Source organism: Orbilia oligospora (assembly GCF_000225545.1).
Source record: "Orbilia oligospora ATCC 24927 unplaced genomic scaffold scaffold00169, whole genome shotgun sequence".
NCBI classification, from domain to species: Eukaryota; Fungi; Ascomycota; class Orbiliomycetes; order Orbiliales; family Orbiliaceae; genus Orbilia; species Orbilia oligospora.
This window is the reverse complement of record NW_011645726.1, coordinates 605,964-631,452: the sequence shown is the minus strand read 5'-3', so window position 1 is coordinate 631,452 and position 25,489 is coordinate 605,964. Positions and strand designations below refer to the sequence as shown.

Genomic DNA, 25,489 nt, shown 5'->3' with positions numbered 1-25,489 from the left:
TACGACGTCGATACGGATCATGGGTAAGCCACTAGACAGACAGGCCGTTGTGGTTGGAGTGCGCTTTCAACCCGAAAGTACGTAGATTAAATGGATGAATAGATACCTGGACTTTGGTGAGCTTCTGGTATTTACGAGATAAATTAGATAGACAGCTAGCTATAAATAACTATGTGCGTTTTTAATTTTTAGACACAAAATGAAGGTTTAAACAACTACATCAAGCTGCTGTTCATCTCCAGCATAAGCCCTCGGGTCCGAGAACGCACAGATAGCGTCGTCGAAGGGACCTCTAGGTCTAATATACCCTCTAAACTTCCCCACAGCCAACCAAATCGTAACTACCATTCCAAAAACATGGAGACAAAGATTCATCAATCTTTCCCATTCAATATACTTTTCCCACCATTGTCCCACAAGAAGATGTGGTTTTCCATATTTTAGGTATTCGTCATACCCCTGAGTATTTGATCCATAGATCTCATCTTCTTCAGTGTTATGGTTGATATCTACTGTTAACCGTTTGTATTCTTCTGATACCCTTTGGTTGTTGAATAATCTCGGTAGTACCGTGAGTTTGAATAAAGAGATTAAAGCCGCGGGTACAATTCCTATTAATGATATTCTGAATCTTAGAAGTTGGGAGGCAAAAGCTGGGGTTATTCCGTGTTCATTTGGGTCGTAGTCATCCTTTGTTGGTGTGGAATAGATTCCGATGAAGATTGAGAAGGTCCACCAGAGGAGGAAAAAGGCGTGGATTGAAGTTAGGAGGGTGAGATTTTTGGCTTGGGAGATTGTGTAAGGGGTTATTATCTTTGGAGCATTTTGGGAGAAGAAAGTGGTGGTTGTTAGGGGAGGTTGGTGGATTGGGTACTCTGGTGGGGTGGAGGGGAAGGTTTGGGAAGTGCGGGGCGTTGTGGGAGCTGTGGGGGCTGTTGTGATGTAAGGGCTGTTGGGGTCTGGAGTAGCTTGTCAGCTTCACCGCGGCTGTTTGTATTGAGAACTGCGGAAGGGATTTTACTTACCTATCTCTTTATCGTTCATTATGCCTTCCGTGGGATTGGCCGGTATGTAGCTTTCTGGATCCATAATCGATATATTAAATTTTGTGAATTAATGACTGCCCCCTTTGAAGCGGAAGGATAGTCAGGATGAATCCGCGTTTTGAAATCCGAGAGCGTGGGTGTCAACATGGCTTCGGCGAGGACAGGTTGTAGGTGTGCATAATTACCTTATGGACGGCGATATTTGAGTATATTATGTTTTGAATCTTGAGCTATTAGGGCGCATCTTAGATTTTCGAGGCAGGTTATTCAAGTGAGATTTAATGAGGGTGTTATTTCGTCTGTTTCCCTCAGCTGGAGAGTTTAATCATTAGATCTCGAAAAGAGAAAGTTTGGGGACATCTACATGCACTAGTAGTCGATCAGAAGCCATTCATTGTCCATGACCATGGTTGATTGCAGTGTACAGAAGCCATGCATTGAATAGTGATACTAAAGATTATACTACTTAGAGGACTACCCAAGGACATAGAATGATTTTAAGACAGAGTTCCCTTTGAGAATATCTTGCACGTCAATAGATTAACTAGTTTAACAAAATCCTACATCCCCTCTCTGCCTCCACTTTCTTCCAAACACTCCAACACCAAACCAGCGTAATCCCTATAGTCAACAAGAAACATCCAAAATTCACCCTCCAGCTCTCAATCTTCAGTTTCAACTTCTTATCATTAATCTCCGGTGGCCAAACAGGTAATCCGTGTATCTTTCTTCTCTGCCTCATCTCCACTGCATCCTCAAATACCGCATCAGCCCTCCACAATATCGCGGTTGATGACAAAATACTCCCAATCATAGCCATACACCAGCAGAAATCCTGCCATCTTAGTTCTAAGATTAGAAGCGGATCTCTATCGTTATACGTGGGGGATTCTGTGAAATCGTGCAGAGAGGGACGACAGGGTGATTCTGAAATTGAAGTGAAGTGAATACTGTAAAGAGCGTAGAAGGATACGATTGTGAAGACTAGCCAGATAGCTTTACGGCGGATTTGGGTGGTTATGTAGGTTTGGTGGAGGTGGTGGTAGTCCTTGTCATCCGGGAAACGGGCACCAGAGAGGTGGTCTGTTGTTATTAGGTAGTAGTGGCCTGTCCCATACATATGTTAGCGACAAAAGATTAGTGTATAGAAAACTGTTGAGATAATACCATTATAACAGTCAAGAGAATTTGGACAGGATGTATGTCTTGTGGCGGCATTGAAGCGGGGGAGCATCTTATTCATAATATCCCCGGAAGAACTGCAGAGAGCGTAACCTGGGTCCTTTTCGGGATCCATGATTGCACGAATATTATCAGCTCTACGACTAGGATAGAAAGCTGTTTGGTTTGTATCTATTCTTAATACGTGTGGATGTTTCGGACAGAACATTATTGCGGGTTTGAGATGATTAATTTGATTAAGGTGTTAAACTTCACGGAAGTTTCAGAAGAGTTTAAAAAACTAAAGACTGATAGATAGGGTCCTTCTAAAAGTATTTTATTGTTCATAGCTAGGTGTACATAGGTCGTTCTATTGATATTGTCTATATATGGAAAATAAAATTTGGATGCTACTATATTGGGGGATAGGATTGATGATCTTTGATATTTCATGTTGACGTTTATAGTATTAACCTAATTAGGCCCCTTTCAATTTCCTCGGGCGCGTGGATTGATCAAAACTACAATAAATTTATCTAACTTTATCGTTTTCCTCGCTTTCTAGTTATACCACCAGTTATTCTCACAAATATTCACCAGGTGACACAAAGCCAAGCTCATAGCTACCAGCCTGGCCGATCGATTACCCGATGAGACTTGTGAATTGGCAACACCCAGTAACAGAGACAGCATAGTCAAAGGTCACCGTTGCTATGGAATTGCTGTATTTTTTCTAATACCGTTGTAATACAGAATCGATTCTAATACCGTTCTAATCCGGATTGGCTGTAATACCGGATTTGCTAGTTACTCCGATATTCGCCGCAACACCGTATTTAAGGGACACATTGCGCAGTTTCGAAGCCCAAAATTGTCATGTGACTTTCCGGATTACGGTTTGTATTGTAAACTCCGGTTGATCAGAATGGAATGGCATGCTCCGTATCAGTCTTGGCACTAAAGTATTCCGTATGAGCTATTTTAAAAAACGACAAAAAAGGGAAGAATATACTGATCTACCAGCAAGTGTGTTCCTCGGTGAGCAAGTAGAAGCCGGTGGAAACCGTCGATTTTGAGCTCCAAAATGGTCATGTGACCGGCCTATGTCCTTATGACGGGACTATCTAACTGCGTTTTGCCATGCAAAGGAGGGCTTCTATATTATGACCCCGATTCCCTGTTTGTCATTTTAATGATTTACTTAATGACTAAAGCGCCTATCACCAAGAAGATCGATCAACTTAAAATAGCGCTTAACTAAACTACTTCTCTTGTGAGATTTCCTTATCGGGAGAGTTTTTGATCTGAAAGTTGTCATGTGATCCCGGTTTTATAAACAGAAGCTAAATGACATGATATGATATATATAATGTGCAATAGTAACGGAACATATATACATTTGGTATACTGAGTATTTATGAACATAAGAATTCAGTCAGATTGCTGACTGACTCTTGGAAGATAAGATTCCATGGGGTTTAAGGCATCATATTTCTCACAAGCACTAGGGTGGTAAACTGTTAGTTCCTGTTTTTAAAGGCGTAAGAAAGTTTTATGAAGGCTTACCTGAGAGTAGTATGGGTTAAGAGACTGACAAGTCGAGCCCGAAACACAAGTAGTACCGCCCTAAACCGTAAAATTAGCACTTCTTCCACATTATTTGGAAATTTAGTGGTGGCAAAAACTTACAGTCCATCCAATGCCGCCGCATTGTCCCCACTTAGACACCACCGGTCCTGTACCAGAAGTCGTAGCAGGAGTCGTGGCAGCGGTCGTAGAACGAGTGGTAGTGACGGGTGTAGTAGCAGCTGTTGTGGTCCTAGTGCCGGAAGTTGTGACTATCCGCGAAGTTGTTGAAGATGTGGTTGTGGAACTCGATGGGCCACTAGTGTTCAAACCCCAGAAGGCCATGCAGTCTGCTTCTCGTACGGGGATACTGTGGCTTACTCCTGCCGCCTTTTTTTTTGTTCCTACCATCAGAACCTGCGACGGCGATATCAAGAAGTGACAGGAGAACTTACAGAATAAGCAACATATTGCGTTCCATCTCCAAAGATCATCTTAGTCCACCCATTCAACGGATTATTCGTTTCATTTCTCGTAAAGCTGATACCGTAGACATTAGACCATTGTTTGTTCGATTCCAAGAAGTTGTTGTAATAAAGAGTTGTATCTGCTGTTCCGTGATAGATAGCAAGTTTTGGACGAGGACCGGTGTAGCCTGGATAACCCGAACGGGCTTGGTCACCCCATTGTTGGGCGGTCTTGACGAGTTGACCGTTAGCACATTGGTTATTCCATTCGCCGCTGCCGGCGAAACAACCGTAGGGTACACCGGCGAAACTGCAGCCACCGGCGAAGACGTCTGGGTAGGCGCCCATCATTAACTATATCCTCACCAGTAGAGATCGTTAGCTCCGTTTCATGCAGATATCATGATAGTGGGATTGACGGATTAGGTAATACCTGGGTCAACATAGCCCCGGAGCTTACGCCGGTATGATAAACTCTTCCAGCATCACCAGAATACTTATTAAGAGTCCATTTAACCATTGTAATGATGGCTAAACTATCGCTACCGCCGTTGTGGGCCAAGCTGGCGGTACTAGCTACATCCCAGCATTTACTACTTCTTGTGACACTGGGATAGATGACGATGTATCCGTATTGATCGGCGAGGTTTGCCCATTGAGTGCCACTGAAAAAAGCAGAGGCAGAGCCAGTGCAGTAGTGTGCTGCTACTACTACTGCTGGGCGAGTCTTGAGGGTTGTGGGCACGTAGATCCAGAATTCAATGTTGGTTGGGTTGTTGCCCCAGTTCTGGAGTAAAATGTATCAAGGTTAGCAGACTGAAAGGGGTGGATTGAGGATGAGGTAGTAGTTGAATACCTCTGTGACTCTTTGGAGAGAGCTGGTGAGGCCGAGGACTTCGGCCGTGCAGGCAAGAGCGGCGGTAAGAATTGAAAGCTTCATTTTGATAACTCCTTTAACTAGTCAACCTTGAATTTGTGTCTGAGATCTAGATTCGAGAAAACAACCAGGCGATAAACCATTTTGAACCAAAATCCATCCTGTCTTTATATAGTTCTCTCATTATCCAGATCCCATGCATATGGCGACCGGAAATCAATTCCCGTAAGCTTGTCACCCTTTCATCCGAACTACACCCCCCTCCAAAACTTTATCTATATTTCCTTCCACATCATCTAGTGAATTTACCCAGGGTCTATTAAATACGACCCCATCGTATGGGTATTCACTGGTTCGTGATATTAGACCCGTTTAGCCAACTGGTAAAATCGACAGGCTTAAGAAGATGGTGAATCCTTGCTTTACATAATAGTACTATCGAAAGTTTGGAGCAGTGGCAAGCTTAAGCTTCAGCACAGGGTATATACACAGCCGATTTGACATGTCAGTATGACAAGCGACCGAGACCAAAATTCTGTGGTAAGAGGAGACGTCGGCAAATACCCCCGAATTCTCCGCGTGGCTGGATAAATGTCGGGCTTGGTAGCCGGGATTATAGTATGATTGTGTTATAGATATCCTTGTTATTATATTATTATATATATCTTATTAAGCTTTTTGTCTTGTCTTGTTATTTACTCTGTAGTGTATTTCATGTCCATAAGGCTTATTTTCACTTTTTTACTTTGTGCATCTTGGTTTGGGACTTATTGCTGTGAAGCTAAAACGAGAAGGAGGGGGTATAGATGACTGGGATATACCTTGTTTTGATGGAGAGAGATTTGCGGAGAATTGGTACAAAGTTTATTACAGTTTCGGGTTTGTATTCCGCGGTTGAGAGTTTGGTAGGCCCTGGACCTTGCAGGCTTTTTTTGACTAGGGTATGATGTATGCCAGTATTGATGATTGGAGGAGTTTGATCGTTGGATTGTCCGGTAGAGACATGAATCTAGATTTCCTCGTGAACTTAATAAATTAAGATGACGAACTGGCGGTTAGTATTACTTTTATATTATAAAGGACGGGCTGTGGGTCTGTAGGTTATATATGTGGGAATGGCGGTGGTCGGGTTGACGGCAGGGGCGTGGGTCGTCGGTGTGTTGCTTCGGGAGCAAATTGTGGTATATTTTGTGTTGGCGCCCAGGCAGCGCTGCCCTCTTCGCGACTATTTAATTTGATACTGAGCTGAGATGCAAAGGCGAACTGTAATATAAAATTGCTAGAAAAATATATTGGAAGGAGGCTAGTTAGTGGTAATAGATGTACAATCTTTGAGCTCCGTGGGTAGTTTTTAAATGGCAGCATCAGCAGATTACGTTGATGCATGGCCCGCCACGACTCGATTCACGGGCCACGGCCGTGCGATAAAAGATCGATGCCACTTGACTTCCTCGAGATCACCACTAAAGCCCTCTTTAAAGCTTTTAATAATACACCCGAAAATCATGACGGTCGAATCGACCCCCGATAGCAGTATTTTTGACCGTCGATGCGAGACAATTAAATGGTGAATTTTATGTCAAAAGCGATGTCTCTGCCTGCTTGCGCGCGCCAAGGTGAATGTCGGTTAAATTATTTTACAAAAAAATAACAATTATTGGGTCTTTTCTTATCGTTGATACGGAGGGACAGAGTTTTATATATATTTTTTCGGCATCAGTCGTCTTTTCTTCCAACTCCAAGGTTCTTTGATATTTTGCAATCTGGGCGATATCATATATATTGGTTACGTACAAAATGCTCGGACCTCACGGTAGGCCCTCTACCCCGACGCCAGCTATAACGGTAGCGACATCAAACCGCTCGCGAAGTACCCTTGGGGTACCATCACCGCCACCAGCATATGCTCCCGGTAAGTTCTCGCTAGTATATGAGACCATTTCAGGGGAACCAAACCAATATCTAATTACTAACCCTATACGATCGCAATTCCAAGGTGCACACAATACACGTCCCAACCCTCCCCCTCAAGAATTCCAACCTTTCGAAATCCAAGACCCACCTTACCACCCCTTAAAAATAAAAAGGACATACATAACTTTCACGCGGCGTGATATTCGTATCCTCACTATTTTAACGGCTGTTCAATACATCTTTAAATCATGGTGGATAGTATCTGTTCTCATTGCGCTATTTGGTCCGTCACGACAACAAGACTACCCTTTGGATGGAAGCGATATACAGAGAAAGAAACCACACTCGCAGATCGTGAGGGCTGTGATGAATCCTGATGTTGATACGGGATATAGAAACGGAAGAGCGGCTTGGGGGATTGGGGATGGATATTACTTGAATAGAACCGGGATGAAAATTCGAAACATTCCACTAGAGGCCGCGAATACTGTAGGAGATACCAACAATATCACATTCAAGTTGGCGATTGCGGCTATCGTGGTTACGTTTGTCACTTCGCTTGTTAAGCTTTCTCTTTTGCAGAGAATGAAGGTAAAGGGGAAGTATATTACCTTAGTCGATACGGGGGCAAGGACGGGTATTCCGGGAGATGGAGGTCTTGGGAGAGATGATAATGCTCCGGGAAGGAGGGAAGCGGCGCAGAAGGAGAGATACGTATTGGGGGCTTGGTGGGAGGGGTATATTTTTACGGGCCATTGGGTAACCTTTATCGATGAGGTTTTGGGGTTGATATTGACAGTTTGCCTGATGCAGGGGAATGATAAGTCATCTATGGTTGCAGGGGTGGCGAGGACTAATATGCGGGGTAATTAGTGCTAGTGGTTGGGAACGACCCAGAGTTTTTTTTGGGCGGGTTTGACGTTTCTAGCGGGAGGGGATTGATAATACTTTTGCTTTCGCAAAATACTTGTTTGAAAAGTTTTCTTATAAAGGATTCTGGATAAATTAGTTTCTAATACTTAATTAATGAAGTAGCGTGGACGGCCACCGCGCGGTCGATCGAGCATTCATTCGAGATGTTTGGCGATTTAAAAGGCTAGAGATTATGACGAGCTATATCAAAAAATTGTGCCGTAGTCCGGTCATTTTTGGGTTAAATTGAGATTTCAGTCAAAATGTGATCCGTCCATTTACCATGGTCTACAATCAGGTGCCGCCCTTTGGAGATGATTACACACACACACACACATGCATAACCATATGGGCGTTCCTCTACATGTACACATCAACCCGTTGATATTGAAACACCTGTTGCCAACGTAAAGACCGAAAATAGAATTGGATACTAGGTATATACTAAGTGAATTTTGATAGACTGCATCTAGGGACTTAAAAGTTTAGAATCGTTTTTCTACGATGTAAGATTGTCCCGTAAACCAATCCCCAAGCTAAGGTCTTATGGAAAATCTCTTGAAGATTGTTCCTCTGATATGGTGGCAGTTCGAAAAACTTCAGACCAGAAATATACCATGTCGCTGGCTGCATATGTCAGGAATGCCAAGCCCAATCCAACCAATTGAAACGGCTCTTTGAGTCCATATTAGGCTAGACTCACAACTAGCGTTACGCTAAAATCTAAACTTAGACGAATCCAGCGAACGACCACAAAAGCCGGCTGTGTTGAGACCCAAAAAGCGAATACGGCTGGCGCTGGGCCTCATTAAATAATCACTCCACAATGGCGAACAGCGGGGACGCTGTGAACGAACCACATATCGCACAGCGCGAATACATTCGCCAAGGTTATTGCGATCGCGAAAAGAGAAAAGTACTATAAAAAGCGTCGGTCAGGGGCCGTGAATTCCGTAGACAATAGTTTGTAACACCCTTATATAACCGTGCGAAAGTCACTGTATTCCACAGGATGCCTCGTCGGAGGGCTCATCCCTCATATTTTTAATATCTTCGCAAAGTCATCGGGGATAGATTTCTAGTTGTTGTATTCGGAGTACTAGGAATTTAGATAGACGATGTCGAAACCACCGAGTTATGACGATATGGATGCAGACGCATCCATCGAAAATAGAAGGACAAAGAATCCCTTGAACAAACCCGATGAGTGGTTACAGCAGTTCTTACTGTCAAAGAAGATTTTGAAGGGGAAGAGGTATACTTGCCCATCTAGGGATGATTGTCGGAATGGTATGTTTTCTCTCTCTTGTCTATTGAAAATATAAATCCCTAACGCGAAGGCAAGTGCTGACGCTATATACTTATGTATAATAGATCATAGGAAACTTCGGCCGCTTCTTGCGTCATTCTGCACGATTATTACCGTTATAAAATATTCTTTAAAGTTCATCTACACCATAACTTTTTTTCTAGCTTTATTCTTCTACTCTCAATACCTTACTTTCAAAAACAAGGAAACCGGCAAGGAGAGGAAGGATGTGGCGTATGCTTTGTTGATAGTTGCGTATGTTATGGTACCAGGGATATTGCTTACTAGTTGGATGAATATGGTTTATGAGATTGTGGATAGAGTACATGGGCTCGGGGCACTGGGCACGTGGAGGTTTCCCAAGAGGGGTGGTTCTTTTTTGGTGGATTTGGCAGTGGGAGCTATTATGGCGGTGACGTTCTGGGGGGTTTGGATGGTTGATAGAAGGTAGACCTATGTGAGCGGGCGCTATTAATATTGGCTTTGTATCTATTTCTAAAATTTTGGCATTTATTACGAAATTTCGAAAGGTTTTGAGTGACTGATTATCACAAGGTTATAGAGGTTGGCTGATCTTGGAATATTGCACCGGTGGAAAAGATACATGAATTAATAATCAAGTAAAATGTGATCCATCTAGGAAACGGGAGCGGAGAGTGCATCGAAGCTTCACTATTATCCCTTTTATAAGTACCTTTGCGTCCCCGGCGATATAAATATTCAATACCAATATGTCTCGACGTCGAAATTGGCGAACTGCTTCTTTACCCTCCCTTAGCCACATCCGCGGCACGGAGCACCAAATCACTACAGACACGGGTTCCTCTAGTTCATCAAGTACTAATGCAGGGCTAATTGAAGGTATATAACCAAATGGCGCACGAGTCGATTCCAATGACAACATAGAAGTCTAACTTGAAGTTATTTCGATAGAGACATACCCGCTGCCGTACCGAGGACGCCGAGTAAGATCCGAGGGGTTGCCTACGCCCATTCAGTCAATAAATGACTTAAACTTCGAGCCTGCGAGAGGCATAGATAGAAGACCCGTGGGCGATATGCAAATGACGGATGGCGCGCTAGAACCAAGGCGAGAGCTCAAATCCGCACCGACACATTCGTTCGGCGGCTGGACATTCCCACGGGGCGCGGGTTGGTCACCTGAAGGGAACGCACCTGGGTATGGAAGGGGCGTATTAAGACAAATGGAAAGGTATAATATAATAGTCTCTTGTATATTTGAGGCAGGATTTCGACTAATATCGTGCGTGCACAAGACTATCAGAGCTTAGACAGCGACTGGCAAACAAACCCACCGAGAGTACATTGATAGCCGAACAAATCCTGCAGGAGGCTCTGCATAGGCTTAAAAGTGTGGATGAAGAGCGACAAATCGGCTTCGACCCAACAGAGCATGAAAACTTCCATGAGCTCGGCGAGCATTGGCCATTTATGGGGATACTTAATTCGGAATGGTATTTGGATCGGTATCGGCCTATTCGAGGTTTTCATGCACTAATGGGGTACTGCTATGGTTTCTTCATGATGGTCATGCGTCGTATCCCTTCTCGAATGGCTCCCCAAAGGCTCATTCATTGGGTCTATTATGACACCAACAACTTTCTAGATCTTATCACATTATTCTCTACCGCCTTCGTCATGATTGGTGTCTTAGCCCTTGTAGAGGTTGGGTACGTATACGGGCATTATACAATTATCGCGGAGGGGCCACCGGGACATAAGAAGATAGTATTTCAGCATAAAGCACTCTCCCCTAACGCAAGGGAAGAAATATTGTCCAAGCCGAAGTTGTTTCTGGGATATTATGGGGCTTTAGCGATATCGAGTGTTGGAATGTGTATGCACTTCATTCAATTCATGGTGTACATGAACGGCCGGTCATCGGCTGCTACGCCTACGAAGGGTCCGCCAGTGGGCTGTGACTCTCTTTCGTGTCTGATCTTTTCTTTCATGTATGTCGGGGTTTTTGTGTCGACGGTTGTTCTGATGGAGAGGTTTATGTCGGAGACGGCGAGGAAAGGGGTTGTTATGGGGTATGCTGGAGAGTACATCGGGGGATGATCGTGTGTCTCTGAATAAGTTATGACTGTAAGGATGGTTTTCGAAACTTTCGATAGTGGGAAGCGCACGGATTTGTACAATAGGTTGACTCGGTAGGGTATTGTTGAAGTTCACTAGCAAAGGTCAGAACAAAAGGAAAATCAATAGCGGCTAGCCGGTCAAATTCTTGATTAGCAGACGTCCTAAATGTCTTACAGAATAACTTCTTAAGACGCACATTGGACTCGTTGCAGAATGATATATAATGAAGTACTTTTTTTCAGTTAGGCGTTAACGTGTCGACGTCAGAACAGCTTGCAGGCGCTAAAACTTCAGGCAACATTTGATCTGCCAAGTTAATCATGCGGTCACGTGTTATTGGATACGGCACCTAGGCCACCTGTGCCACTCGAAACCCGACTATTTATAATAACTTAGATATATTATTGATTTTCTCTTAGATCTTAGATTTCTTATAAATTCGAGAAAGACCAATTTCTGGAGGGAAAGTGGTGGGAGGGTATTCTTGTCAAAGATTTTACATTCACGACCCGGCTATGTAGTATAAATGAGTTTGGTTCGTATGCCTCCATCCGCGATTCCTGTGGAGAAGAGCAACCGCTAATATAATTATAGAGATTCAGGCGTTATACTAGCCAATAACAATCCTCGAAACCCTTCGATACTTTTTATACATCCCTAATATACCTCGAAGCCTCGGGGACATGGTCGAAAACCAAAAAAAATAAAAAAAAATTAAAAATACCAAGAGGGCCAGAACTGTCGACTTGATAACGTATCAATATGGCGGGTGCCGATGAAAAATTCGGTGCCGGGCTTCGGAAAATGGACAGACACGACTTGAATAGACTCACCATACAGGCATATACACGTGCCCAAAGACGGATGATTAATGAAGAAAGAGTACGACGGAAAAGGGCGGAGGCAGAGGCAGTGGCAGAAGAGGTGGCAGGGGCGGTTGCCTCTACTACAGCGGCTCTATTGGATCTAATCAATACGATGGCGATCTTACGGATGAATAGTGGCGGGGGTAGCAATTCCACTACTAATCGAGCCGAGGGCAATCGTGGCGGCAACGATTTTGATGAGAACCGGGTCTCGGAGCCAGCTGCGCCAGACGCTCATCCGCCGGTGAAAAAGAAGAAGCCACGTAAAAAACCTAAAAATGCAACTAAGAAGAGTTATCTGTTTCCAGAGTATCACCACTTGGTTGCCGAGGAGGTCAAGAACATTGTATTCAAATCAAGTACCGCGGATGGCACACGCTACAATGAAACATGGCTTGTCGGCTCTTTGAAATGCTCTAACTGTGGGAGGGAGTGGACCACTGGGAAAGTCGCCACTGCTATTCGAGGGTACGAACAAAAAAACGGTCAACTCGGATATAGCGCTGAGGTTTTCAATCAGCGATGTGCGAAATGTAAGAGTCTGGGACATTTGACTTTGGACGTGGACACTTATGTTGAAAGAGTTGCCAGGAGGCTGGCGATTTGGAAGGGAGAATTAATTCCAGAGCCGCGGACAGGCGAGAAACCTACACCACCGCATGAAACCGATCTATGTGAAGGATGTGCTGTTGGTAAATGTGTGCGTGGAGGGTATCGGAGGGTGTTGTTTTAGGGGCACACTGGCATTCCGATTTGCACTTTGGATTGTATAATTAGATGATGTGCACATATGCAGGAGCTGCAGTTTTGTTTCACTTTATCGCCTGTACCGCGCCTGTATTCGAGGTTACCTGTACCATTATTTGTACACTGAGAATTGTATTTAAGTCGTCGTATTAATATATTGGTTTTTTTTGAATTCCGAAATCTGGTTTGAGATAAACTCCGCATAATAGAAAAAGTTGCTTCATAAACCAAAATAAAACTCACTATAGAAAATTCGAATTGCTTGTCTTCGTCCAACTGGCGCTTGAGGATGTGACTAGCCTACGAATCTCACAGCGCATACCCCCAGGATTATCAGCCACAGTGAATGTTGTGTGGCGGTTTCTCATCAAGCCACACAACGCACAAAACCATTAGGCTTTGTTGGATTCTGAGTTTTATGCCCAAAAAGGCAAGTACCTCGAAACACCAAACCATTTTAGTTCGTGAAGCTTCAAGTAGACTAGCGTTTCCTTTGCCAATCGATCCAAGGTAGTATTACCACAAGTGCCGGCCAGACCCCGACATCTTTCGGCCCTAGGACGTGAATAGAAGGAGGTTATGTTCCAAGGAAGAATCACGGATTAACTCCGCCCGGTCAAAATAACAGGGATTAAGGAAATTTTTCGGCCACGATTGAGAACGCCTGTCCTCTTCAAGCGCTTTCTACAAATCATCTACTAAAGTTGAGAAGGATTAACGGGCACGAGTATAGGGACCACAACTTTCGATGCCATATCGAAACCCTAGGCACAAACGGAACGATAAACTTGCATTGCATTGCATAGACATACAGAAGCGAAGGCCACCATCTTCGAGGAAGATTTTGACAGTTAGTAGATCCCCTGGGATTGCAGCGACCGTCATTGGGGCCTATTGAAGGCAGCAATGAAGTATAACATAGAGTCGACAAAAGACAGTGTAAAATCTGTAGGTTTTGTTGCGTATGTGTTGGTGATCCCGAAGAGGCAGGCGAAATGTATCTGGGTCCCTTGCAGGATACTAGAATTGGCATGTGGGGATTTTGTGCTGAAAGACGTTCTTACATCTGGCAGGCTGCTGAAAAAATGGGAGGAGAGACAATGTTGGAGTTCATGCTCTTAGAACCATAGCTGCTATGTTTTAGCGTTTCGTGAGCAGTCTGCGTCAGCGGCCACCACGGCATCTCGGAAGTTAAAAAGGTCAGATCATTCTGAAACAAGTTGAAGAAACATATTCCAAGGTAAGGAGGTCAAAGATTCCTTTTTCTATGCCTCACGTGAAGAATTACAGTTGCAACTTACTATCACAAGATAGTTAAAACCTCAACTTGGCGTCTTCATCTAGCGACTCAATTAGAGCAATACCTAAGTCCCCCCAAGAGCAAGAAGCTGGGGGAAAAGCGCGCAGTTTACACAAAATTTTATGCAGGCGGTAACTTAACCTTACCAACGACGGCTAGTGCACTGCCATCACGACATTGGCCTCGCCGTACTGACGTCAGATTCTTGGTGCATGTTGTCGACACGGGATCTAAAGTCGCAAAACTGGGGGTATACGACGTCATGTATCAAACTTCAACTAATCTGTGAGGGCATCAATCAGCATTATGGTCGATAGAGTAAGAATCAAGATTTTCTTTGGCACATATCCAAATGTGGTATCTCGCTATTGCAGATGCACATGTCAACCGTCTTGCAGCATTACCCCTGTCAAAGCTTTTCGAATGGCTTGCAGGGATCTTTTAAGTCGGTAACCCCACAATCGGAGAATACCAACTCGAAAATACTAGGGCCCGAAAGGCAACCGGCATGAACCAAGTTTATGTGCCTTCTCTTCCCGTCGCTTGGGTGCTTGGAGTGCTCCCTGCCATCATCTGGATATTCCCCACATCCTTCGAATCAAATCCACCACAGGCAATGTCTAGCATTGACACATAAAGGTGATATTGAAATTCAGTATCACGACCTTTCATGCTATATCCCTCCGGTGAAGTAGAGTAGCAAGGGTTATTCCGCCTCCCTTTCTAACCGAAGTCCATCTTTCCTAACACATGGGCCTGGGATGGCACTCACATGCCGCTTTTTCTGCGGGTTTTATGGCCGTCCCTTGCTTACACCCCATATTCATGCCCCGTATTCGATTATTAATGCCCCTGTTCGGGGAAATTTATCAGATTCCCAATCCCCCACCCAAGGGCTTGTGTTTAAGCTCCCAAGCTACCAGGGTATGGGTTGGCCGATCCAACCTTTTTTTTGTTTGCACTAATCCACGGACAATGTGCTATCTATGTAACGGCCCATGGCCTAGTTCAACTTACTGCCCAGATTTGGCGTTTTCTTGAGCGCAAATTTCTAAGAAGCACATGTTCGCCAGTAGACTACACGTCGGCTTTGGGGCAGAAATTCTGGGGTAAGCTGTCAAAAATATATAAGCTTTGGGTTCGCACGGGGTTTAAACATTTTTTTCTTCAAGCTGTGTGGGAAATTGTTATTCAGTTGCTCGACAACCTTAGATACGGTCATCATGAGGTTCAACTTCAAGTTATCAACCCTAGTTGGGGCATTAAGCGTCTTCTTAACATGCGCCAATGCTGGTGCCATCGAGAAGCGTGCGGGCGAAGCATATGTGAGAGAGTGGGAATACGGGCGGGATGAGATTCTCTCTGGTAATGCCACTGTAAGTCTGATTTCTGGATTTCAAAACTATACACGAAAAATGATGCTGACAGTTGGCACTAGATCTTGAATCTCGGATCGTACAAACACGTCGAAATATTCTACGGCACAAGGCAAAGATGGGAAACGCAGCCTGTCGCTGCTAGCCGTATCGCCGGCCCAGACAGGAATGGCTGGGAAGATTGGGTCTTCAGAGGACGGGCACCGGATGCTAGATGGTTCTACCTCAGATACACTGTCAACCGCCAGTACTTCTATGATCCACCACAGGGTTATTACTACAGCATCCCTCGAGGCGATGAACCTGTTACAACTCGTACTCCCGTTCCACCCCCAACCGTTTCCACCCGCACTCCCGTTCCACCCCCAAGCGTTTCCACTCGCACTCCCATTGTCGGCCCAATTGTTACTACTCGAACTGCAGTTTGTAAGTTATAGAAATCTTTGCTCCATTGAATATAAAGGGCCCACTAACGAAATTTATAGTGCCACCAATTGTCACTGGCCCAGGTCGTATCAGGATTAAGGTCTCCCCCAAGAAGGCCCCAACCCTCGAGAACTGGCTTGCTAGCGAGTATACCTTCGCTGAGGCTGCCTTGAAGCGTAACATTGGATCAAGCCAGAACACCAAGATTCCCAAGGGAGTCGTTATCGCTTCTCCATCTACCCATGACCCTGACTACTGGTATCAGTGGATCCGTGATGCCGCTACAGTCATGGAGCACGTTGTTGGAAACTATGTCAGAGATGGATCGGATCTCGAATACATCAAGGATTGGATTGAGTCTCAAGAGGTGTGTTCTATTTGAATATTCTTATTTAGATAATAGGTGAAGCGGTGCTAACATAAGTGGATATAGAAATTACAAAAGATCGATAACCCGAGCGGTGGATTCAGCACTGGAGGTCTCGGAGAGCCAAAGTTCCACGTTGACGGCACCGCTTTCACTGGATCATGGGGACGGCCCCAACGTGATGGCCCACCATTGAGGTATAATCAAATGCACACCGCGTTTTGCATTGGCAAATTGTAAAACAGCTGGATACTAACACCCTTGTAGAGCCAACACCCTCATGAAGTTCGCCACTGCCTATATCAAGGTTGACAACGACTACGTCCGCAATAAGCTCCAAGCTATCATCAAGGCCGATCTCGAGTACGTTGTGTCTTACTGGTCCCACTCTTCTTTCGATCTCTGGGAAGAGATCCAGGGCCAACATTACTTCACCATCATTGTCGCCTACCGCTCCATGATTGAGGGTGCCGAGTTCGCCAAGCTTATGGGCGATAACAGCGCTGCCGAGAGGTATAAGAAGACCGCTGAAAGCATGGTTGCTACTATCAAGGGCTTCTGGAGAGCTGATAAGGGATATATCGTCGAGACTCACAACATCCACGGCCGTTCCGGATTGGACTGCGGTGTTCTTCTCGGTGCCTTGAAGGCCCCATATATCTTCAAGCCAAGCGGTGAGGAAGTCTTGGCTACTACTGAGGCTCTCATCTCTACTTTCCAGAGCTTGTATGCCCTGAACAGAAATGCTAAGGGCCCTGGATTTGGTATCGGACGTTATGCCGAAGATGTAAGTTCTATTACATCCCTGATATAATGAAGAATTGAGGGACTCGTACTGATTTATGATAATCAATAGACTTATGACGGCCATGCCACCAACGGCGAGGGCAACCCATGGTTCATCTGTACTGCCACCGTTGCCCACGTTTTCTACACTGCTGCCTCGGAATTCAAGGCTGCTCAATCCATCAATGTTACCCCTGTCGCCCTCAATCTCTTCAAGCGTGCCTACCCATCTGCTGCCCCTGGAAACTACAAAGCCGGAAGCCAGGAGTTCAACAATATTGTCAGCAGCTTCAAGAGCCTCGGTGACGCATTTATGGCCGTTATTCAACGACATGTTTTCCATGAAGGTAACATGAGCGAGCAGTTCAACCGTTACACCGGGTTCAACCAAGGTGCTCGTGACCTTACATGGAGCTACGAGTCTGTCTTGGAAGCCATCATCGCGAGAAATATGGTTTAGATGAATAGACCGTTGTCATGAGGAGTATGGCTTGAGACTACACTACCATGGATATAGAGAGTAGCTGTTGCATAGCCTACTGGATTAGAGGTCCCTTACTATTTACCTATTTAATATCACGGGACAATAATTTTGTATATATTTTAGTGCAGTACATATAATTTGATTATTTATTCCATTATTGAAGGCTGTTATACCCTGAAACCACAGTAGCACATCGCGATCGTCTAGCATAGTGCGTGCAGCATATACAAATACTATGCCATAATTCAAAAGTTTCCCTCGCACACTCTCCTTGGAACTACATAAAGCTCCCCCTCTTCTATCTAATTCTCCTTCCACTAAATAAACACCTCTGCACGCTTATATAATCCTCAGGATTTTTCCGTTCCTTTGAGCCAAAATACACAAAACTAACTAAACAACATCTATCTTCCCCGCTCCATTCCTAGCACGCCTTTTGCACTTCCTATCTAATCTAACTAGAAAATTTCCCTTCCTGGCAAACCAGCCTCAGAATTTTCCCTCGCTTATTTCCCCAGCTATTATATATTGACTGATATATCAAGGTAGTATATGACTGATGACTAGATATAGTCGCCAGTTTTTAAGTGTACTGACCACCCGCGATGTTAGATTTAACGGCTCATTCTTAGAGATGGAGCAAATGATCCGTGATCATATTGCTGGGGCGGCCCTTAGAGCCATGTTCAGAGAAACCCCACCACGTGAACGCGGACCAGGTCCATTGATTCTACCATTCGATGGGGCCTACGAAGCCGATGACGGATCCTATGAACCTAATGATGGTGAAGTAAATTATGATTCTGCTGATGATCAGCAAGCTCTGCAGGAACGGTAAGTAATAATATTTGATAAGCATGCAATAATGCTTTCAACTTTCGAATAGCCTTTGTTTTGCCTGTCTCGTGTGCATGTGAAGATCATGTCAAGTGACTTGTGCTAACCCAAAGCTTTATTGCTTTAATTACTTCAGCATTGAAAGATTCCAAGCTCAAGTGGCTGGTTCCAACAATAATCCACTCCTGATTAACCCCGATGCAGGTTTCCCGGAACCAAAGGTCGTGGATATCAATCCCCAGGCCGTTGATGAATGTGATGCTCTAAGAGAGCCAAAGAACCAAGTGACGTCTCTACAGATCGGAGAAGCATCAACTGTTTTCTTCATTACAGAGATTGTTGAGAAGATACTCATGCAAGTACCAGTCCTTGACTTGATCCTTGACGACCGCCAAGTTTGTCAACGCTGGAAGAATATCATCGAGAAGTCGTCTTTCGTGCAAAGCCATATCAACCGCACTCTCGCTTGTGAAGATTTGGTTACATCGCGGTCTGAGTGCGGCAGATTCCTGACTTTATTTTTGGCACCCTTTGCACAATACTTCCTTGAGTTGTTCTGGCGCAAGTTGCTTCGCCTCTACGCAGAACAAAAGGATCAATCTTTAAGAGAGGATGCATGCCAAGAATGGTGCCCTGATGCTGGGCTTTTGGATAAGCTGTTCGGCTTATATACGAGCTTCCTTCCCCTCGCGATCAAGATTTCTGTTTTCCCATATCTCGGGGTTGACTCAGATATGTCTCGAAGCATCCTTCTCACCAAAGCCACAAATCTAGATCAACAAAAAGTGGAAGCCCGTGGTTGCTCTCTCTTTGAGCAAAAATTTGGTGCCTATCCTCCCTGCAAAGAAAGTTTGCTCCCCAACATCCTTTACATCCAATGTTTCAAGGCCTATCACCGATTATTAGATAAACTATTGGACAGAAAGGAGATTATCTTACTTGTTGAGGAATCTCGGATTGCACGCCACCATGATACTGACTTCTTGAATCTATGGGCTGTTTACAAGAAAGCCTGGGCAGTTTTCACAGATGATGTGTATGGACGAGATGAAATATTGGAGGAGACTGACAGACAAAGTGTAGTAGCAGATGAACGACGGGGACACGTGGACGTCGAAAAATTTGCGATTTTGTTCAATATGAAAAATGGTGGGTCCGTGAGATTGGAATGTGACGGAGGGCAGTACAATATTCTTTTACATACTAACTGCAGACAAGCTTGGGATGCGCTATGATTTTGATTCTCTTTCTAGGTTTCTTTCTTGATTTTTGCTTTTCTATTTCTACTGATTTTTTTTATTTTGATAGGGCGAACGGCTCATTCAAGCGTGAATTTCGGTTTACTTGCTTTGTTTTCCTATATTAGTTTGTATACAATTTTGAGACAGGTGGGGGTTTTGCAGCTTGTGATCTTATAATTAAAGGCTATCATGTTAACTAGCGTTAGATCATAAGCTTTCAATATATCTTTTTGGAGGTCAGTATTACGGTGTATATCATTTGATGCATTACGTGTACCGCGAAATCGATTATCGGCTTTTTTCAACTGGCAAAAATTTCTTCCAAGAAATAATGGACCATATTTCACGTTACTGATTCATCTGAGTACTAGACTACAGCCAATTTGTGCGAAGGAAAGTTAGTTATAGTCCCATTTCAAGATATTAGTAACGTTAAGTGGTGAAACTACGGCGGAAGTACCGACCTTTTTCTCTGCGGAGACATTTTTCTGGGGTCTTTCTCTTATCCTTAATATGCACATACGTAATCCGCAGAATACAGTATCGGTTTTTCTGTGACATAATAAATAGTAATGTGAAGGCTAGATCTATAGGGTCGAGATGAGAAGTAAACCCCGTGATACGAACAGAATATTATACTGCTTAGCAGTATCGAGTCACCGAGATAACAACGTTCGCAGTTTTAACGAGAATAGACTTCAAAGCATTATAATATTGCTACTCGGCGTATGCACTCAGCGGCAACGCTGTGTCGTTCAAGTATTATTTTTTTGCTACGTCGTCCTGCTCGGCTTGGCCAATTGGACGACGTCCTCCATCTCCTTTATCAATTACCAACCTCCCATTGTCGCCTTCAATCACTACTCGACGCGTCAGATTAGCATCTTCTACCGCATCCCATAACCACGAAGCTCCAGAGTAGAAGGATACATCTGCTTACAAGACTATTACATCTGTATATATCGATATATATATATATATATACCTTAGCTGTCCTCGGTATAGTGGGTTCAGGGCACCACCGTAAGTAAGGGAGCGATAAGCTTTATGAAACTTCCGGGTTCGAATTTACGGCAAGAGGTCGATTAGGCTTTTATAGGTTTTTAGGTTCAACTTTAAAGATAGTACTAACAGAGGAGTAGCCGGAGCAGAGAGGCTTCAATACGTTGGGTTCTATATAACCCCCAGTCTCGAGGATAGAAGCTCACATGCCGATCAAAGCACCACCGCCCGAGCGAGAATAGGAATTTTATTGATGATATCGCGATGGGTAAATTGGGATATATAAATATGCGGATCTTGATTGGGGCCTTAGGGCGCTCTTAATCCTAGCTGCCCAGGAGGAAACAGAAAAGTATCATATGAGTGACCCCTGACGATGTAATGTGCATAGCAGCTTCGAACGTCAGAAAGGAAGGGTATCATCATCCATCGTTAGCGTGCCAGTGGAATCGATAGATTCAACCATGCCTTTCGAATTACTCAACCTTCAATCTAGTATCTATGTCTGCATCAAGAAGCCAGGAATCGTGTCTCCTATTTCTGCAAGCGGCCTTTTGGTGCAACATCAGATTGTTCACAGCCGTTATTTTGTTAGGGCTCCTCCTGGCACTGTGACAACCTGGGTATAGACAGGAAGCGACATAAATTTTCGAACCGGAGCTGTACATGCAATTCCGCTCATGTTTCCGGAAACTGTCCATAGTGATGTATTGAAATTCGCAGCCGGGGAATCTACAGCGGAACCTCGGTCTTGGTGAAAATTCTAGTTCGTCAGACCTAATTCGAGTATTTGCCTGCTATGCCACGATATTAATTAGCTTTGTAGCTGTGTTAGTACGTCAAAGAAAAAGATTAGAACATACTTCCTCCATGTTCAATGTCAAAATGCTGATAATTTCTTCGTCACAAATTTCCTTAGCTATGTTCAAGGCTGTAGCCCTTCGAATCGTATCTCGTGTAGCTAGCCGAGTTTTTTCTCTTTCCTCTGCACGAGCGCCGAATTCAAGCAACCATTTTACCGTTTGGGGTTGACGGCCTTGCACAGCATAACAAAGTGGTGTCCAACCTCTGTCATCTGAAAAAACTATGGCCCGGTCTCCTAAAAGAAGAGCCAATATGTGCTCAAGCCCACAATATGCTGCTAAATGTACTCCCTTGTATCCTGAGTTTGATGATCCCCAAAATGCCTGGCCCGCAAGGGAAACCGTCCAAGGATCGGTTAAAAAACGTATAGCAACATCTGAGATTTTCTCTTGTACGCTTTTAAGATGTTCCGCCCAGTAGGAAGTCGTATAGTTTAAAAAGGGCCAATTCCCAAACAGGTAAGCCGCTCGGAGGGGCACGTAGTCAATGTCTTCGGCTGGAGGCTGATTTATCTGGTTAAATGATTTACTCTCAAGAGAATATAGAAGACAAGATCTAGCAATCTCGATCTCATGATCTCCGGTATCATTGAACTGCGACGAAAAATAGCGCAGAAGATAATCGTTTTCGCTGTGGTGGGCTAACTGAATAGTATCGTTGTCCGGGCTGACCGTAATTAAATTAAAACAAGCAGCCAAGGCGTCCTTTATTCGCACGCTGCAATGCGTATTAGATCCCAATGATCCAAGCTTCCACTCTAAGATGTACCTAAGTTCATTCGATGAGAGTGGCCTTTTCGCACTCACCACCCAAAGAAGTGCCGATTGTGCCAGTGAGCGGACATAATCCTCCTGTGCGTTGATTATTTCAATGAAATTATCATATAGCGCGTTAAGTTCATCTTCCTCGTTAGAAATATCAGATGCAGCCAAGGTCCTGATACACTCTTCAGGAGTCTTGACTTGGGTAGCAGCGTTGATATGGGACTCAATCGCCACCCATCTAAATTCGCGGACCGAGTTATGGTTAGGGTGCATCATCACCACACGTCATAGGCTCCAGTGGACACTTACTTTTCATGAGTTACACTCAAAATTCGGGATTTAACCTTCTCCCACAGTTTGAGATCATGGCAAAGCGGTTTTGGTAGATATGGAGTTTGGCTGTTAAGATATATTTCTACATCTTCTCGATGCGGTTTCACTTTTACCGGTATGGCTAAAAATTGTAACCCGAGCTCATCGAGACCGGCCGGTACCGTCATCATGAGTCGTACTCTAGGACTCCAATTCGCTGTATTGTTACCCATTATTACTAAAAAGCTTCCGAAAACATTGAGTTCATGGCTCTGCTCTAGGCCATCGACAATTATGAAAACTCGCGACAATTCTTTTATCGCAACAGAAATCTCGTCAGAAATCTCTGATGCGGAAAGTGGCGTATCTGGGTTTGATGTATATCGAAAATATAAATCCCTGATAGAATCAGGAACAGTCGGCTGCGACATCGCCAACTGTCCGACGATTGAAAGAAGCAACTCGCGCAGCCCATATTTTCTTTCATCTTCAAGGCGACAGCATAAGACTGCTATTCCCGTCCTGTCATCCGGAAATTTGTCCTCGGCGCAGAGTTGCATTATGTGACTAGCCACAACCGACGAAATTGTCGTTTTCCCAGAGCCTGGTATTCCAGAACAGAACAGCATTGTATTTTTACCCTGCAGCCAGGATTGAAATGTTCGACCTCCCAGAAGCCACTTCCCAGTTTCCTTGAAGTTTCGAGGCAGTCTCTCTCTAAATCGTTCCTGATAATCAATCGGGCAAAGCCAGCTCATAATATCCTGACGGTCGGAATGCAAATGATCGTCCAAGCTTTGAGGCTTCCAGATCTGGATATGGGGCAAGTCTTGAGGTGGTATCCATTGTTCTACTGTTCCAGGATAAGTGACAGATGCGTTTAGGGCGCCCAGATCACCTAAAGACTGTGATAGAGACTCCAAACCCTCGGCTGTTAGCTCAGTGAGCCCTAATCCATCGAGTAGCTTCGAATCACTCTCAAAGGATAGATCTAGCAGCTCTTCAGAATCGCTTTGATTGAAGACCGATGACGAGTCGGAATAGTCGCCATAATTATGGCTGCTGGTTTCGGCGAAATATTCTTCTTCTGCCGGGTTACTGTCGGATGAAAAAGGAAGTGACCTTAACGAGAAATCATGAATACAGCGGGCAATATGTTCAAGATTGTCAGTTTCGTCGTGAACTCCAGGGCATACGGGACACTGTAACTCCGGGGTTTTCGAGTAGGAAGATGCATCTGCGAATAACGATATCTCACTCTCCTCAACAGCATCACCATGTATGGCTCTTAGGTGACTTTCCATTTCATTTTGGGTGCTCAGCTCAACATATTTGTTGACTTCATGGCAGATAAAACACTTCCAGACTTTGGAGTGTTCACTTTTAATATGACGTTCCCACTCCGCGCGAGAAACATATGTTTGGAAAGGTTGAGAGCATTCTAGGAAAGGGCATGTATAAGGACAAACATCCCCGGCAATATGCTTCCTATTCCAAGCTAGATATTAGTAAGTGCTTCATCATATACGGAGCTGGATCGTTAAATAATTACTTCCATTGGCTCCGTTCTGTTAAAGAGACGGGTAGTGATTTGCAGCAGCAAGGACATGTAAATGCTTGCTTATCTCGTTGAACTGGCGGAGGGTTGGGGTACACAATCTTTGAGGTTATACGTGATATTTCTGTAGCAGGGCCCGGACCTCTGGTTACACTTGCCATAGCCATTGATACAACAACAGTGCCCTCGATTGCAGACGCCGTAGTACTTGCTGGTATAGCCATTTTGGGGTCCTTACAAGGGTCTCCTCTTACCAATCCCGCTTTTAAAGAAGTAATGGTTGGTAATTGGGGACCTTTGGTTCCATGGCTGGAAGTAGTCGGGTCTGTTGTAGGCTGCTCAAACGAAAGTTCTTTTTCCCCATGCCAGTCATCAATTGCGCCCCTAGATGACGCAAGTCTTTTGGAGTGCTCTTTAGCATATAGATATCGGTTCCTCCATCGTAAATTAACGTCAATCAGCCGCTTTTGGACCTCTGATAGCGGGTTATCACTCGTTTTGAGCCCCGTTGGATATATGACTAGCTCTAGAAACGCTTTAAGCTCTTGAAGCACCGGAACTTGTGGGTTAAAAGTCTTATCTGCCCTTAATAATCTCGAACTAGAGCCTGCTTTCCGGATCGCGACGGTCACACCAATAATCTGGCCTAGCATAAGCTCGACATTGCTTTTTGCTTCTTGCTCTCTTCTCGATTGTGACTCAAGAGGATCTTCGTCACGGTCCATGTCATCACTCCCAGATTCTACTTCGTCTATATCCAGACCGATTTTATCAATAGAATTCTTTTCGTGCAGGATTTCAGCGTTCTCATCGTTCTCTACAGTAGATCTAGATCAGTTATAGTATTTTATTAAGCTTATGACTGAATTCGAACCACACCCTTTCCTTGGCATTCGTCGATGAAAACCTTGAGAAGATTTATGAGTCTAACGATACCATCTCTAATATTTGGCTTTGAAGCAAGTCGCTCATCGAGAGATAGCTTTCCATGCGCGGAAACACCAGCACCAGCTGACCAAAGATCGAAATCGACGAGCCTGTTTTCCGCCCACCCATCAGCCATTAGGCGAGGTACCTCAATACACCGCGCTAAACTTCGCCGACACTCAACCGCCGTCGTGTAAATAATCCGTGGGCTCTCCATATTACTTGTCGTGGAGAAATACATATCTCTAGAAAATGAATAAAACCCAAATACAAAGTA

At 44.4% G+C, this 25,489-nt stretch overlaps 10 protein-coding genes across 10 annotated transcripts; 6 read left to right on the top strand and 4 right to left on the bottom strand.

The window, feature by feature from the left end:
• Positions 1–207: 207 nt before the first annotated feature.
• On the bottom strand, positions 208–1,089 carry AOL_s00169g189 (uncharacterized protein; the record flags this gene model as incomplete). The annotated part of the gene is made up of 2 exons (XM_011127546.1): positions 208–959; positions 1,026–1,089. The coding sequence occupies 2 exons, from the start codon at positions 1,087–1,089 to the stop codon at positions 208–210; spliced, it is 816 nt and encodes a 271-aa protein (XP_011125848.1).
• A 501-nt stretch (positions 1,090–1,590) lies between these two features.
• AOL_s00169g188 (uncharacterized protein) lies at positions 1,591–2,343 on the bottom strand (the record flags this gene model as incomplete). The annotated part of the gene is made up of 2 exons (XM_011127545.1): positions 1,591–2,153; positions 2,214–2,343. The coding sequence occupies 2 exons, from the start codon at positions 2,341–2,343 to the stop codon at positions 1,591–1,593; spliced, it is 693 nt and encodes a 230-aa protein (XP_011125847.1).
• Positions 2,344–3,702: 1,359 nt separating this feature from the next.
• Positions 3,703–5,180, bottom strand: AOL_s00169g187 (uncharacterized protein; the record flags this gene model as incomplete). Its single annotated transcript, XM_011127544.1, has 6 exons — positions 3,703–3,711; positions 3,774–3,833; positions 3,897–4,163; positions 4,229–4,594; positions 4,674–5,027; positions 5,097–5,180. The coding sequence occupies 6 exons, from the start codon at positions 5,178–5,180 to the stop codon at positions 3,703–3,705; spliced, it is 1,140 nt and encodes a 379-aa protein (XP_011125846.1).
• Positions 5,181–6,914: 1,734 nt separating this feature from the next.
• AOL_s00169g186 (uncharacterized protein) lies at positions 6,915–7,904 on the top strand (the record flags this gene model as incomplete). Its single annotated transcript, XM_011127543.1, has 2 exons — positions 6,915–7,029; positions 7,114–7,904. 2 exons carry the CDS (start codon positions 6,915–6,917, stop codon positions 7,902–7,904), a joined length of 906 nt encoding a protein of 301 aa, XP_011125845.1.
• A 1,157-nt stretch (positions 7,905–9,061) lies between these two features.
• AOL_s00169g185 (uncharacterized protein) lies at positions 9,062–9,703 on the top strand (the record flags this gene model as incomplete). The annotated part of the gene is made up of 2 exons (XM_011127542.1): positions 9,062–9,233; positions 9,318–9,703. 2 exons carry the CDS (start codon positions 9,062–9,064, stop codon positions 9,701–9,703), a joined length of 558 nt encoding a protein of 185 aa, XP_011125844.1.
• Positions 9,704–10,316: 613 nt separating this feature from the next.
• On the top strand, positions 10,317–11,334 carry AOL_s00169g184 (uncharacterized protein; the record flags this gene model as incomplete). The annotated part of the gene is made up of 2 exons (XM_011127541.1): positions 10,317–10,465; positions 10,530–11,334. 2 exons carry the CDS (start codon positions 10,317–10,319, stop codon positions 11,332–11,334), a joined length of 954 nt encoding a protein of 317 aa, XP_011125843.1.
• Positions 11,335–12,117: 783 nt separating this feature from the next.
• Positions 12,118–12,954, top strand: AOL_s00169g183 (uncharacterized protein; the record flags this gene model as incomplete). The annotated part of the gene is made up of 1 exon (XM_011127540.1): positions 12,118–12,954. One exon carries the CDS (start codon positions 12,118–12,120, stop codon positions 12,952–12,954), a length of 837 nt encoding a protein of 278 aa, XP_011125842.1.
• Positions 12,955–15,491: 2,537 nt separating this feature from the next.
• Positions 15,492–17,683, top strand: AOL_s00169g182 (uncharacterized protein; the record flags this gene model as incomplete). Its single annotated transcript, XM_011127539.1, has 6 exons — positions 15,492–15,644; positions 15,707–16,070; positions 16,130–16,437; positions 16,504–16,634; positions 16,705–17,224; positions 17,294–17,683. The coding sequence occupies 6 exons, from the start codon at positions 15,492–15,494 to the stop codon at positions 17,681–17,683; spliced, it is 1,866 nt and encodes a 621-aa protein (XP_011125841.1).
• Positions 17,684–18,341: 658 nt separating this feature from the next.
• AOL_s00169g181 (uncharacterized protein) lies at positions 18,342–19,779 on the top strand (the record flags this gene model as incomplete). Its single annotated transcript, XM_011127538.1, has 2 exons — positions 18,342–18,541; positions 18,681–19,779. The coding sequence occupies 2 exons, from the start codon at positions 18,342–18,344 to the stop codon at positions 19,777–19,779; spliced, it is 1,299 nt and encodes a 432-aa protein (XP_011125840.1).
• A 1,484-nt stretch (positions 19,780–21,263) lies between these two features.
• AOL_s00169g180 (uncharacterized protein) lies at positions 21,264–25,348 on the bottom strand (the record flags this gene model as incomplete). The annotated part of the gene is made up of 5 exons (XM_011127537.1): positions 21,264–21,584; positions 21,651–22,653; positions 22,725–24,215; positions 24,280–25,102; positions 25,165–25,348. 5 exons carry the CDS (start codon positions 25,346–25,348, stop codon positions 21,264–21,266), a joined length of 3,822 nt encoding a protein of 1,273 aa, XP_011125839.1.
• Between the last annotated feature and the right edge of the window lie 141 nt (positions 25,349–25,489).